Source organism: Myotis yumanensis, unplaced genomic scaffold, assembly GCF_028538775.1.
Source record: "Myotis yumanensis isolate MYYU_CA2020_CCGP unplaced genomic scaffold, mMyoYum1.0.hap1 SCAF_5, whole genome shotgun sequence".
NCBI lineage: Eukaryota > Metazoa > Chordata > Mammalia > Chiroptera > Vespertilionidae > Myotis > Myotis yumanensis.
Genome location: NW_027223756.1, coordinates 82402361 through 82417014, shown reverse-complemented (window position 1 = coordinate 82417014; position 14654 = coordinate 82402361). Strand labels below are relative to the sequence as shown.

Below are 14654 nucleotides of genomic sequence, written 5' to 3'. Positions count from 1 at the left end.
CACTGCTCTATATCATCCATGACACCCTATGGCCTTCAGCATTAGGTTCAAGCTTATAATGACCTGGCACTCAAGTTCCTTCCTAATCTTGTTCTTACCAATATTTCAGTTTCATTTATCCATCTACTCCATATTAAGCTTTATACTTCAGGTAAATGAAATCCCTCTCAATTTCACTACACTATGCTGTTTGTGCCTACTGACCCTTTGATCAATGCCCTCTACCAGGTGATCTCCTTCTCCCTGCCCTATTTGACTAGAGCAGTGATGGCGAACTTATGACACGCGTGTCAGAGGTGACACGTGAACTCATTTTTTTGGTTGATTTTTCTTTGTTAAATGGCATTTAAATATATAAAATAAATATAAAAAATATACATCTTTGTTTTACTATGGTTGCAAATATCAAAACATTTCTATATATGACATGTCACCAGAGTTAAGTTAGGGTTTTTCAAAATGCTGACATGCCGAGCTCAAAAGGTTCGCCATCACTCAACTAGAGCATTCCTACTCCTTCTTAAAGGCTCCGTGTGGGTAACTTTCACCAGAAAGCTATTCCCATTCAAATTATACCAGATGGGGTGGGCAAACTTTTTGACTCGAGGGCCACAATGGGTTCTTAAACTGGACCGGAGGGCCGGAACAAAAGCATGGATGGAGTGTTTGTGTGAACTAATATAAATGCAAAGTAAACATCATTACATAAAAGGGTACGGTCTTTTTTTTTTTTAGTTTTATTCATTTCAAACGGGCCGGATCCGGCCCACGGGCCGTAGTTTGCCCACGGCTGTACCAGATGCTTCTTCCCAAAACATCCCACCTTTTGTTATAATGGTCTGTTAATCTCACAAGCCTGGAGGCTCCATGAGGTTAGGCATTAAATTGAATTGTTGGTATAATTGGTTGCCCTAAAACCAGAATTTCATAGCCTAGCTCACCAGTTCCTGTATGACAATTGTCTGGTGGGGCTTGAGAGCTTCTCTTAGGAAGGAAAAGGGCCCCATCAAATACCTGTGGTTGCTTCTGGTTGCACAGATGATAACAAAGTGGGCAGGACTGTAGTGGCTGGTTCAGGAGCTATAAAAAAGGCAGTCATCAGTGAGGGACAGATATCCCCGCCCTCCCCCCCCCCCCCCGACAAAGGGGGAAAGTTCCATCAGAGTCTCATGGACTCCAGCAGAAGTTGTCCTAGGAAAACCACTCACAGGTGTATCATAAATGAGAGTGAGGAAAGGTGTAACTGTGTGAGTATAGGGGTGAGCAAACCTGTAAATGAAATGAATTCAAGAGAGTGAGAGCAGGTGAATGATAGACAGACTAAACAAAGAGGATAGATGGGCGGGCAGAAAATGGACAGACAAATGGGATACCTGATGGACAGAGGAAGAATGAACAAATGAAGGGTCAAAGAGAAAGCAGGAAGAATAAAGACAAGGAATAGAAGTTGGAGAGATGGAAGGAAAACAGGAGGGAAGGACAGATGTAGGAAAGAACAAACAGGTGAATGGTCAGAAGGCTGAGTGGACAGATAGTAAAAAAGGAGAGAAGAATAGCATAAAGAAGTAGAGTTGGGCCGAAACTGGTTTGGCTCAGTGGATAGAGCGTTGGCCTGCGGACTGAAAGGTCCCAGGTTCGATTCCGGTCAAGGGCATGTACCTGGGTTGCGGGCACATCCCCAGTGGGAGATGTGCGGGGGGCAGCTGATCTATGTTTCTCTCTCATCGATGTTTCTAACTCTCTATCTCTCTCTCTCCCTTCCTCTCTGTAAAAAATCAATAAAATATATTTAAAAAAAAAAAGAAGTAGAGTTGGAGAGATGAATGGAAGGATGGAAAGAATAGACACAGGTAAATAAGCAGAAGGATGATTGTCTGGATAGATGAATGGAAGAAAAGAATGAAAAAAGGAAGGAAGGAAGGAAGGAAGGAAGGAAAGGATCAAAGGAGGGAGGTGTTGGGAAAAGGGGAAAGAGGGAGAAAAGAAGGCATTTGAGAGAGGGGGTAACTGGAATAATAGAAGAATAGATGGGTTAAAAGATAAACAAAGGAACCACTGGATGAGTTCATGGGCAAATTTGCCTAACCACTGAGTAGCCCCCTAGAGTCTGCAGTTTGATGCTGAGGCCCCTCGTGGGGCCCCTGTAAGAGATTTTGTTTTCAGGAGGCATGAACTAAAAGTTACTATGTGATCTCAACCCCATCCCTGTAGGGAATTCTTGTTAAAATTTCTTATTCTAACCCAAAGGGATGTGGAGAAATTAGAAGGCCATTATCATGGAAAAAGGTCCAAAAACAGGCCAAGGATTCAGCATTCTTCCTCCCACTGACACGTTGGCCCTACTCAGAAGACTGGCCTGGGTTTAGGGCAAGCTCCCTTTGTCAGTGAGGAGAAAAGCTTGGTTCAAGAACCAAGAAGTCTAAAATGAGCACTAGAGGCAAAGATACATACTTGTAGGAGGCTCATCTGGACCACGTTCATTATAACCTGGAAATGAACAAGTCACAAATAAGGGAAGTGGCAGAACAATCCCAGGTATTCCATGCATTTGAGTCATGTGGGACTCCTGCCTGGATTCCTTTCCCTATGTGTACAAGGTGAACATCGAGGCATATTCTAAGATGAGATGCAAATGTCATATCCACTATGAGGGCTTTCTTGATCTTCCCATTAAAAACAACCCTTCCCCATCCTCCTATCCAGCGTGCCCCCAACAAAAGATACACATTTATGTTCATACATTTATTCCCCCCCCATTCCATATCCATACACTCCACCATCTTCCCTTCCATTCTCCCTCCATCTATCCCTCTGTCCAATGAATAGCTATTCAGGCTTACTATGTGCCAAGTTCCATTACATTTGGGGAACATACAGTGAACAAAACAGTTTCTGTCCCATTGAAGGTTACATGATGTCAGGTTGTGCATGTAGCCTTTGTCCCTGATGCCTGGCTTACAGCAGATGCTTGGTAAATGCTGAGTGAGTGAACAAAATGAAGCATATAGGTTATGCAGTTTCCAAAGGGGGGGAATCCAAAAGTGGGCCCTGCAATGGCCAAGGTGAAGGCAACAGATGTGAACTCAGAACATCAAGATGCAGACTGGCCATAAACCTACTGTGCGTGTATGCAGGTCCCCTCCTTCCTCTGAGCTCCATTTCCCTCCTTGCTAAAGTGGGAGTCACAAATGACCAGAATGTCTCCCTGACCACCTGATGGGGCCATGGTGATAAGGAAGTGTTAGTTGCCAAGTATAATTTCCAGGTTGTAGATAGAGGAGGGAAGCTGAGTTATTGCAATTAACCTACTATGGCCAAGCTCTGTCTCTCAGAACACCAGATGAATGTCACCCTCTTAAACGCTGTCACGTCTTGGATTGTAGGCTGATGGCCAGTGTGTCGGAAGCCTGGGCCTCCTAGATGCTCAGAGTGCCTTCCCTCCTTCCTGGTATAGGGTCCCACCCAGAACAGAAGTCTATCCTTAGGCAAGGGTGAGAAGAGAGTAGGGAGGGGAGATAGATGTATGATTTTCTTTCCCCAAGAATCTCCTTGAAAGACTGGCATTGGATGCTGACTATGACCTAGGTCAACTCTCAAGCTATACCCACTTGGGCAAATTATTTAACCTTTCTAGGCCTCAGTTTATTCTTTTGTAAAACAGGTTTAATCAAGGACCAGCTTAGTGGGGTGAGGGAGAAGAATCAGTGTGGAGTAGATTCACACCTGAGCTTGTCTCAACTTTTTCCCTAGAGAACTGGTAAAAGGGAATCCTCTGGAGTTAGGGGGTGGCCCCAGTGGAATGGGCTGAGAACTGCTAACCATTGAGGTAGAGGCTGTCCTTATCCAGAAAGTAGGAGCCCAGCCTTGTGATGCCGTGGGTTTGCCAGCTCAGCTCATGGAACAGCTGCTTGGCAGGCAGACCTGGGCCGCTGGAAGGCTGGCGGTAGGTGCAGAGAAAGTCCACCCCTGTCTTGGCGCCATTCTTCACAGACCTGGGGAAGAAGAGGTTCACCTTTGGGGGATGCAGTTCTCTTGGCACCTCTCTACCTGTGGTAACTACACACTCTAGGTCCTGTGTTTCAGCCTTCTTGAACCTTTTATAGTTTCTCTACCTGGCCACACATTCTCATCTTGGGATCTTTGCACTTCCAGTGACTTCTGTCTGGAAGTCTCTTCCCTTCTTTCCTTACCTGGGCAATTTTCCTGGTCATCTTTCAGGTGTCAACTTAGGCACCTCCCCTTCCTCAGAGAACCCTCCCAGGCGGTCAGGAACCTCTTCTGTGATTGCAACCCTGCTCATCCAGTATGTGAGCATGTATTAGTTGTCCCTGTTCCCTCCAGTCGTTGACCTCCATGAGGTCAGGGGATGGGACAGTGTAATTCATTGTTGTCGTGTTGAACACCCAGCACCTAGCACGTTACCTGTTCTATGTAAAATTCAAAGTCCTACTGAATTAATAAACAAAATCTGATCTATACATGCAGTGGAATATTATTCAGCCTTAAAAAGAAAGACAATTCTGCCATGCTACAACATGGATGAACCTTAAAGACCTACGGTAATTGAATAAGCATCACAAAAAGACAAAGGCTGCATAATTCTATTCGTACCCGGAGTAGTCAGACTCATATAGACAGAATGCAGAATGGTGGGTGCCAAGATGGGGGGTAGAGAGAAATGGGAAGTTGTTGTTTTGTGGATACAGAATTTAAGTTTTGCAAGTTCTGGGTACTGGTTTCACAGCAATGTGAATATACTTCATACTACCAAACTGTATGCTTTAAAATAGTTCAGATGGTAAGTTTGTTATGTGTATTTTACCAAAATTACAAAAGTTCAACTTCCTTCAAGGCTCTACATGGTGTAGATATCTCAAATCTCATCTCCTCCCTCTCGCTAACCTGTTCTCTCTCTGCTCCAGCAACACTGGCCTCCTTGCTGTTCACTGAACTTACCAAGTTCATTTCTACCACAGGATCTTTGCATGGGCTGTCCCCTATGCCTAGAACAGTTTTCATGGCCAAATCCTTCTGGGACACAGCTCAGAAGTCACCTCCACAGAGAAGGTGACTCTCTACTTATTTATGCTTTGCATCACCTTATCGCATTTGCAAGCACTTTACTTCAATACTCACTCTCCTGATTCCTGTCCGATTTCTCCACTAGATGAGGGAAGAGGAAGTGCCACTGTGGTACCTACTACCTGCCTCATAGGTGCTGTACTATCATGTCAGTTTAATTAAAATACCAACTGAGAAGTACTTCATAAACACCAACAGAACAAAAACTGATCCAGAGACATGAGAATAACTGCCCAATGGGTACAGAGTTTCTGCTTGGGGTGATGAAAAGTTCTGAAACTAGGTAGTGATGATGGGTGCACACCATTGTGCATGTAATCGATGCCACTGAATTGTACACTTAAATGGTTTAAATGGATAATTTTGTGTCTATATGTATTTTGTCACAATATAAAAAATTAATAATGTGATACTTTTTAAATGGATGCAGAAAAGACTCCCCCCCCCCCCCCCCGAATAGCCTGCCACAACCAGGGGCAGCCCCACAGAGAGAGGCCCATGTTCTTTGGTGGTGGGCTATGGAGGGGGGTGTTCTCACCTTAGCGAGGTGACCTTGCAACCTGCATATCGGGGACCAAGGCTGCTCTTCCTGAACAACGAGCTGATCTGGAGAGGAAGGAGAGCCAGTATTGGTCAAAGGTGGGCAACAATCCTGTGATGGGTCATGGAGAGGTGGGAGGAGTAAGCAGGTCTCTCACCAGATGCTGCATGAGGATGTCTGTGATGTTGAACATGTGGGAGCCCCGATGGCTCATGTCCGCTGTGTAGTGCAGGTTGTCGATGGTGAAATTCAGTGTGAAAGGCTCCTCAATGATCTCCGCAGCTATGATGGGAGGAGAGCCAAGGCTTGCAGGGAGTTTGGGGGGCCCAATGACTAGGGATTCATGGGGCCCATGTCCTTCTCCTGATTAGCCTGAGGGTCACTTGTTAATGGAGACAACTCCAACGGTGAGTGGAGCAGGCTTAATGATTTTGGGGCATCAAGATGAGACATTTCTACCCAGATGCAGGAGTGGAGGGCTCTGAGGAAACAATGTGGCTTTTTACTTTCACAGGAGAAGTCTCCAACTTGCCACGCTGATGGGGAACTAATGACCCCTGGTGTTTTTATCCATATTCTTTCTGCTCCCCATTTCTATCTTTGTCTCCCTGTGCCTCAGTCTCTCTCTTTCTTCCTTTTGATAGATAGATATCTAAGTCTATATTTATGTCTATGAGAATTGTTGGCTCCTTAAACTACTGCACAGAAGATTGGCATACCTGGTTGTAAGTGCAGGAGATAGATCTAATCTCTCATCTATTTATCATTAATCTTTCTATACACTGATGTTATCTATCTACCTATTATCTATCTATCTATCTATCTATCTATCTATCTATCTACCTATCTACCTATCTATCATCTATCATCTCTCCTGCCAATACAACCAGGTATGTCAACCTTCTGTGCATCGATTTAAAAAGTCTAAAAATCCTAGCAGCTATAACCAACCTCTCTGCACCTCAATTTTTTTTAAAAAAATATATTTTTATTGATTTCAGTGAGGGAGAGGGAGAGAGAGATAGAAACATCAATGATGAGAGAGAATCATTGATCAGCTGCCTCCTGCATGCTCCCTGCTGGGGATCAAGCCCACAACCCAGGCATGTGCCCTTGATTGGAATCAAACCCAGGACCCTTCAGTCTGTAGGCTGACACGACACTCTATCCACTGAGCCAAACCAGCTAGGGCTCTGCACCTCAATTTACTCATCTGTAAGATGAGATAATAATGGTTCCTACTTCAAAGTATAAGGTTTAAACAAGTTAGTTTTTGTAATATGCTTAAGCACAGTGCTGGGTACAGAGTAAACACTATATGAAGATTCATTACATAAAATTAATAAGCAAAGCTTTTTACATGGATAAATATAAATATAATCTGGTTCTAGGATTACCCACGTTAAATAAAGTAGGAAACCAAAGCACAGAAATGGTCATCTGCCCAAGGTCACATGGCTGAAAGGGAGGGAAAATCTGGTTTGGACCCCAGATCTTGCTTGTGACCACCCCTGCTGTGCTCTGGCTCAGAGGACAACAGGCAGCTGATATAATGTTCAATAGTTGGGATAACCTGTGTAGACCCTGTTAGAAGTAGAATAAATGAACATATGATACAGGTAAGACTAGTGGTCCCATGGCTTGACTCTAGAATAGGTAGGTGATGCAGGAGCACAGTGTTTAAGACAAAACTCTGGGGGTGGGGGAAGCTTACCTCCCCTCCTTCCTCCTTCCCTCTACTCTGTTATCACTCCTTTTAAGCTTCCTTCTGTCCAAACTTCCTTCTACCTTTCCATCCATCTTTCATTTCATCCATCTATGGATCCTTGCTTCCTTCCTTCTTCCATCTTCACTTTCATCCATCCATCTTCTCTTCTTCCCTTCCTTTCTTTCTCTATCATCTATCTATCCATCCATCTATCCATTCTTCCAACCATCATTCCTTCCTACCTCAGTGCTTCTCTTCCTTACCTCTTCCCATTTACACCTCCTTTTATGCATCCTTCTGTCCATCCTCCTATCCCCTTCTTCCATCTATTCATCCATCTTTAATTCCTCCCATCCCTCTTCTTTCCTTCCATCTGTTTTATACATCTGTCCTCCCTCCTTACTCTTTTCTCTTCTAGTCATCTTTTCTCCCTTCCATCTGCTCTTCCATCTTCTCTCCTTCCCTTCTTACATTCATCACCTCTTCCTTCTTTTCATGCATCAATTTTGTGTTGCCTCCATGTGCATTTGCTTGTTCCTATAATGCTCCAGGAACTATTCCCAGGACTGTATAGTGATAAACAAAACACAGTCAATGGAGCTGACTTTAACTTACTTTTCCTAATATAATTTAGGAAAGGATGGTTGTTATTGGACCTCAGGAGCCCAGAGGCCTGTCATGGTTTGGAAAAAGTAAAGGAGGGTAGTTGGACCCAAGTACAGTTTGAGAAAACACACCCTAATGCAAGGGTGATTAATTATTGAAAACCTACATGTTTTCATTGCAGTGCTTCAGATGCAAAGGGAGTTTGGCCCATAAACTAAAACACAGTAGGTATGCACCAAAAATAAGCCTTTTGAAATAAATTAACCCATAATGGAGAGTTAGAGCATAAGTTTTGGAACCACAGGGACTCTGGATTCTATTATTTATTTGCTGTGTGGGCTGGCAGCCTCTTTTAGTCTGAGCTTTGCCATCTGTAAAATGGAGCTAAGTCACACGGTTGTAGTGAGAATTAAAGGACAGAGTGTATATGTTTTGGGATAAATTGTGTCCTCCCCCCAAATTCATATATTGTAACCCTAATAACCACTGCCTGTAGGTGACTGTATTTGGGATAGGGTCCTTTAAAGAGGTAATTAAGTTAAAATGAGGCCACTGGTGGAGGGGGACTCATCCAATCTGACTGATTTCCTTATAAGGAGAGGGGATTAGAACACCGAGAGACTAGGAATGTGTGTGCAGAGGGACAACCATGTGAAAAGGCAGCAAGGGGGAAGCCATCTGTAAGCCAAGGAGAAAGGCCTCAGAGGAAACCACCCCTGCCTGCAATTTGATCTTGGACTTGCAGCCTCCAGGACTGTGAGAAAATAATTTCTGTTGCTTGAGCCACCCAGTATTTTGTTATGGCGGCCAGAACTGACTAATACAGTATGCAACACAGATGGTGCCTGGAAGGTAGTGAGTTGAAAACACTAAAAATGATGCTGAGAAACTCTAATAACAACAAAGATATGAATGAAAGGATAAGAAAAGAGAACCCAGGTAAGGTTTTAGAAAAATTAAAATGAAAACCATGTGAGGGTCAGATATGGGAAAACATGTCAGTGTCTAAGATTTTCTCACCCTGGGCTGGAATTCTCCACCAGAACCCCAGGAGAAAGAGAAGGGATGTGTTAGGGGCCCTTCCAGGTGTTTCTCTCACCAAGGACAAAAGGTGAAGGAGAACAAATGCTTTCCAAAACTGAAGTGGGAATGAAACCCAGGAAATAGGGGCCAGGAATACTCACTGGTGGGAGTCATGGTTGTGACTTGCAAGGTGTAACCTGCAGAGAGAAGGCGAGAGGAACTGAGTGAGTTTTGGGATGAACATAAAGATTAAGGGAAAGGGATTTTTGTGTGTGATAAAAGTAGAGGTGAAAGGCAGTGGAAAAATATTCAAGGAGGAGGAAACCGAGCAATGAGATTGAAGGTGGCTAGACCCAGTAATTACTTCATCACAAGGAAGACTGAACCCAGACCAAAAGGAAGAAAGGATGGATGATTTATTGCTTTAGAGCAGAGGTCTTCAAACTTTTTAAACAGGAGGCCAGTTCACTGTCCCTCAGACATTCCACACATGCGCACTGCGGGCCCGGGACGAGTCGGCTGCTAAGCAGGACAGGCAGCGGCGGCAAAAACACCCGGCTGGCCGGATAAATGTTTTCGGTGGGCCGCATGTGGCCCGTGGGCCGTAGTTTGAGGACCCCTGCTTTAGAGAAATGGAGGCAACACAAAACCCAACTTGGAGAGATCACGGTTGTAGCTAACTCCTCACCATTGACGCGAAGGCTGTTCCTGTCCAGGGTGAAGGAACCCAGCCGGGTAACACCATGGGTCTCATGGCTCAGCTCCCAGTACAGCTGCTCTCTGTCCAGCCTGGGGCCCTCATGGTCAGAGTGGTGGGTGCAGACAATGTCCACACCAGTGGCTGCTCCATGTTTCTCAACCCTGGAGAAGGAAGGACATGGGGATGTGGGATATGGAAGGGGGTCCTTTTGGGTGTGGAAAGAGGAAAGTGGAAGGGAGTAGGCTGAGCAAATGCTGAAGGGGTAGCTCCGAAGCCTTGTTGGGACTCTCTTAAATGTCTCTCATCTGACATTTCACAATTAGGCACAGAAAACATTTTAATTAGAATTTGCAGACAGGATGCAGTTCTCTAATAGGAAAACCTTCAATGAAAACAAAATGTTCTCTAATTACATGAACTATAAACACAATGCTTCATTTCTAAGCTTTGAGCATTCTCACAACCTCTGGGCACAAAGAAGCATGGAGGTATCATGGAGGGTGCTGAAGGCCAGCAGTGCCAGGGACATGTCCAAGAATTGAGCTCTGTTGGCTGGTATTATGAGGGTCCACTTGGCCTGATAAGTCACTCTATCTGGGGGGTCTCACCTGAGTGAAGCCAGTCTGCAGTCTGAGAAGAGGGGGCCGACACTGGTCTTACCAAGCAAGAGCCGCAACTGGAAGGGAAAAGGAGGTAGTGAGCAGAAGGGCTGAGGACTGTAGGCTGGCATGAGGTGGGGCTGACGCTTGTCGTTGAAGAGCCCTCACGTGGTGCAGTAGGACCCTCTCAGTGGAATTGAACTTCAAGGAAGCTGGGTGTCCCATGTCCTCCGTGTAGAGCAGGTCGGTGATGGTGAAGTTCAGGGTGAAGAACACCAGGGTGGGGGCAGTGGCCACTGTGGGGGAGGAAGAGAAATATGTTCAGCTGGGATCACAGTAAACACCAAGGGTGCCTGGGGCTATAACCAGGGGGCACCAGCAGTGGACTAAGTACAGCCACAGGCTGCAGGAGCTGAAAGAGAGAACGTTATGGAATTACTAAGACATCGGGAACCTCCACTTATTTATTCAGTGAGCATCTATTGAGCCCTACTGTTGAGAGGCTCTGTGCTGGACTCTGTGGATCAAAGATGAATAGGGCATAGTCTCCTAATGTTGTGGCCAGGAGAGGGACCAGAGCATTATAATGCAGGGAAGCCAGAAGATGTGCCATTCAAAGACAGACACACCATCAACGACTGGGGAAAGCCTCCCAGAGAAAACATCATTTCTGGTCTCACCAAAAGCTCAAGTTAGAGTTAGGTGACAGGAGCTGAGCAAGTGGGAAAAGTGCTCAAGCAGAAGGAACAAGCCCCGACAGGAGGGCAGAGCAGTTGCACTTAAGGAACTTGAAGTCCTTTCACTGTGGCCTTTGGGGAGTCTAGACATGAAATTGGAGGGAGTCTCTGAGCCCAGGAAGGGGAGGCAGTGTCTATGCAGCTCAGGGATTTTGGATGTGATTTATAGAGCAGGTGGTCATCCAAAGATTCTCAACAGACAGGAATTATGTGAACATCGGGAGGGAGGCTGCAGCTGCTGTGTAGACTGTAGCACGCTAGACTGGAGGCATCTACAACTGCCCTAGCAAAAAAATGCAGGTGGCCTGAATAAAGGCCAAGTGATGCAGAGGCAGAGAAAAGAAGGAATCATAAGATATTCTGTCAGGAGAGGAGATGATCTGGTGATGGATTGAGGCAGGAGGTGAGCGACAGGGTGGGTCAAGTCTGGAGCCTGCCTTTGGTGATGAGGAGAAAGAGTAAGTTTGGGAAAAGATGATGACTTTAGGGTCAGAGACCAAGGGGCAGGATGATAGCTAGGAGGTGGGTGGACCAAAGGTCAGTAGCAGCTGTGTGATGTGGGCTGGACTCAGGATCTGGATTCTGAGCAGCTGGACCCTGAATAGCTAGGTGGTGCCTGAAATCCACGTAAATGAATGAGTGAACAACAAGAACAACGATCTATTATCACTAGAAGGGGAGTGAGCAATGAGAGAAGTTATCTAGTATGAGTGATTTTGCAGAGAGGATTTGGTGCCTCCTACCTGTGAGCCTGCTGGAGGGGGATGGAGCCAGAGAAATGAAGGGTATGGATGTCACAGGAACTGAGGAAAAAAAAACACCAGGAATGAAATCTAAAGTGTACTGTAATCTTAAGGGAATGGTGGCATTAGTGGTGGTTCTAGTTATAAAAATGTGCACCTCTCTCTATGCATCATTTATCCTGGGGCCAGTTGTGTGGGGAGTAGGGAGGAAGGGTGACTCCTCACACCCCTAGTTTAACCACATTCCTATGCATGACCTCTGGACTCCTTCCCATCCTCACAGGCAGGGGTGGTAACAGGAGGAAAGAGTTGGCTGGTTGCTTAGCTTATTTTTAGGGACAGGGCAGTGGTCACAGGTACACAGAAATCTGAAATACTCACTATTGGGGGTGGTGGCTGATGCCAAATGGGTGTAACCTGTAAAGAGAGGGGGAGATGGTGAGGAAGGGGGAAGGAAGACATCTTCCATAGGAAAGCAAATTGGCCTGGCCAGCGTGGCTCAGTGGCTGAGTGTCAACCTATGAACCAGGAGGTCACGGTTAGATTCCTGGTCTGGCACATGCCCCGGCTGCAGGCTCGATCCCCAGTGTCAGGTGTGTTGGAGGCAGCCAATCAATGATTCTCTCTCATGGATGTTTCTGTCACTCTTTCCCTCCCCCTTCCTCTCTGTAATCAATAAAAAATAGAAAATGAAAAGTTAAATTGGCCACTGGAGAGATGGCAGCTGGACTCACAGCTGGGATACATTAAAAAGAAGACAAAGTACTCACCTGGAAGACACAAAATTCACCCTTCCCTTCCCAGAGAGGCAAAACCTTGCTCATATCCCTCTGAAATGTGAGGCCCCAATGAGAGTCTGAACTTGGAAGCTTGTTGCTATAGAGCCCACTCAGTGGGAAGAAGGAGACCCAGCTCCAACACAGCCCCTCAGCATTGATGTAGACACCTGCATCACAGAAACTGGGGAGAAAGCATCCCCAGTACTTGAGTGGGAACATTATCACTCTGGAGATGCTAGGGAGAAGGTGGCCACTTCTAGACTCTATGGGTACTGGTCCCCATTTTCCCCAGGCTGGAGGAGAGGTGGGGGTGGGGCATGGAGGCAGTGGACTCCTGGACTCTTTATTTACTAAGGTCTGGGAATTACAGGGCTGTAGAGACTTCTGAATCTCAGAATACTCACTGCTAGGGGTGGTGGTCTGGGTTTGGTAGGTGTAACCTGCGAATGTGCAGAAACAGGGTGAGAAGGGGCGGGATTAGGGAAAAGGGCAATGGAGAGGGAGGATTTAAAACAAGCTGAGATGCAAAAAAGATGGCCACCCCCCTCACCGTTGACGTAGAAACTGTCCTGGTCTAGGGTGTAGGGGTCCAAGTGGGTGAAACCACCCGTCAGCAGGCTCAGCTCCCAGTACAACCGCTCCCTGTCCAGTCCGGGGACCACAGGGTCAGGGCGGTATGTGCAGACAATGTCCACTCCAGTGGCTGTCCCTTTCTTCTTGGGCCTGGAAAGGGTGGATGAAGGGTGTGTGTGACAATAAATGAAGTGAATTCCTAGGGAGGGGTCTTGACAGTTCCGGGGGCAGGACAGGAATGAGCCATAGGAAATGAGGAGGCGGTAGAGAGGTGAGAAGTCTGACTTAGATTCTTTGAGCTCACTGACTCAGGCCATCCTCACACTGTGAGCAGAGTCAGTTGGTAGAAAAATTACTAAATTACAAGGCAGAAACTGTCAGTGGGTGAGAAAATTATGATTAAATTGAAATGTAGAAACCTGTATCCTTAAGGCCTGGGGCCAGGATAGCTCATATAAGAGACATGCCGTAGAGATGGAATTTGGGATTAAAGCAAGTGGAAGACACATTTGTCTTGAGAAAAATGCTGGAAACAGAATTGAAAACCTAAAGGAAATGCCCTCACTGGTCAAAGGGAGGGAAGAGGAAACTCAGAAGGATGACCAGACTAGGGATCCAATCCTGCTGATGAGCTCTGCAGAATCTGGGACAGTTGGTGGGAGGAGACACAGTCAGAAGAAGCACTGGTCCTGGAGCAAACACCTCCTGAATTCCACTTCTCAAAACACAGACAGGGAGGACAGGAAGAAGCAGAACAAACTCTTCAGATCTAGAAGCACGAGAGGCTGCTCTGGCTGGCTATTCAAGGTCTTACCTGAGGCGGGTCAGCCTGCAGCCTGAGTAGAGGGTGCCCACACTGGTATTCTTGAACAAGGCCTTGAGCTGTGGGTGAGGACAAAGGAAATAAATTGATGGGTGGAGAGGGAGGGGCAAGATGGTCATCTATGGTTGGACAGGAGAAACGTGGGCAGGGCTAGCACTGATGGACAGGGCAGGAGTGGGAGGGGTTGTCATCAGTGGGCAGGAGGGAGTTTAGGTAGATGGTTCAACAAGCAGGAAAGGGTACAGTGGGTGGGGCTGGCATCAGTGTCCTTGGCAGAGGTTAAGTGGGCAGATCTAGCACCATGGGCAGGGCTCTCACCAGGGGCTGCAGGGACTTCTCGGTGGTATTGAATTTCAAGGAGCCTGGAGGCCACATGTCATCTGTGTAGTGCAGGTTAGTGATGGTGAAGTTGAGGGTAAAAGGCACCAGGGGTGGTCCTGTGGCTGCAACAGGGGAGGGAGAGGAGAGCCCACACTGAGTCAGGCCTGGGGTGGGTGTAGTGGGCAGGGCCTGAGGCCATGATCCTAAGACCACTGGCCATCTCACTGGAGACACAGTGAGGGCTGATGGTCCTTGTGGCCTGATTCCAGAATCAACAGTGTTGTGGTTAGACCATCACAAGCAGCAGGTGAAGGAGGGAACAATTTGGAAGCTTACTCAGCTTTGAAGACGATTTACATCTAAACTTATTATTTATTTCAAATCAGTTGCTAACTTGTTTTCCTCCATCCATCCACCCA

General features: G+C 46.3%; 1 protein-coding gene across 1 annotated transcript in view; it reads right to left on the bottom strand.

Annotated features, from left to right (window-relative positions):
* MUC16 (mucin 16, cell surface associated) overlaps positions 1 to 14654 on the bottom strand; it is a 97307-nt gene that overhangs the window by 45814 nt on the left and 36839 nt on the right. The window contains 15 exon segments of the mRNA XM_070415979.1: positions 1015 to 1080; positions 2452 to 2487; positions 3820 to 3992; positions 5621 to 5688; positions 5781 to 5905; positions 9122 to 9157; positions 9649 to 9821; positions 10269 to 10336; positions 10428 to 10555; positions 11740 to 11799; positions 12121 to 12156; positions 12923 to 12958; positions 13069 to 13241; positions 13906 to 13973; positions 14233 to 14357. Of these exon segments, the coding sequence (XP_070272080.1) occupies positions 1015 to 1080; positions 2452 to 2487; positions 3820 to 3992; positions 5621 to 5688; positions 5781 to 5905; positions 9122 to 9157; positions 9649 to 9821; positions 10269 to 10336; positions 10428 to 10555; positions 11740 to 11799; positions 12121 to 12156; positions 12923 to 12958; positions 13069 to 13241; positions 13906 to 13973; positions 14233 to 14357 (1371 nt within the window).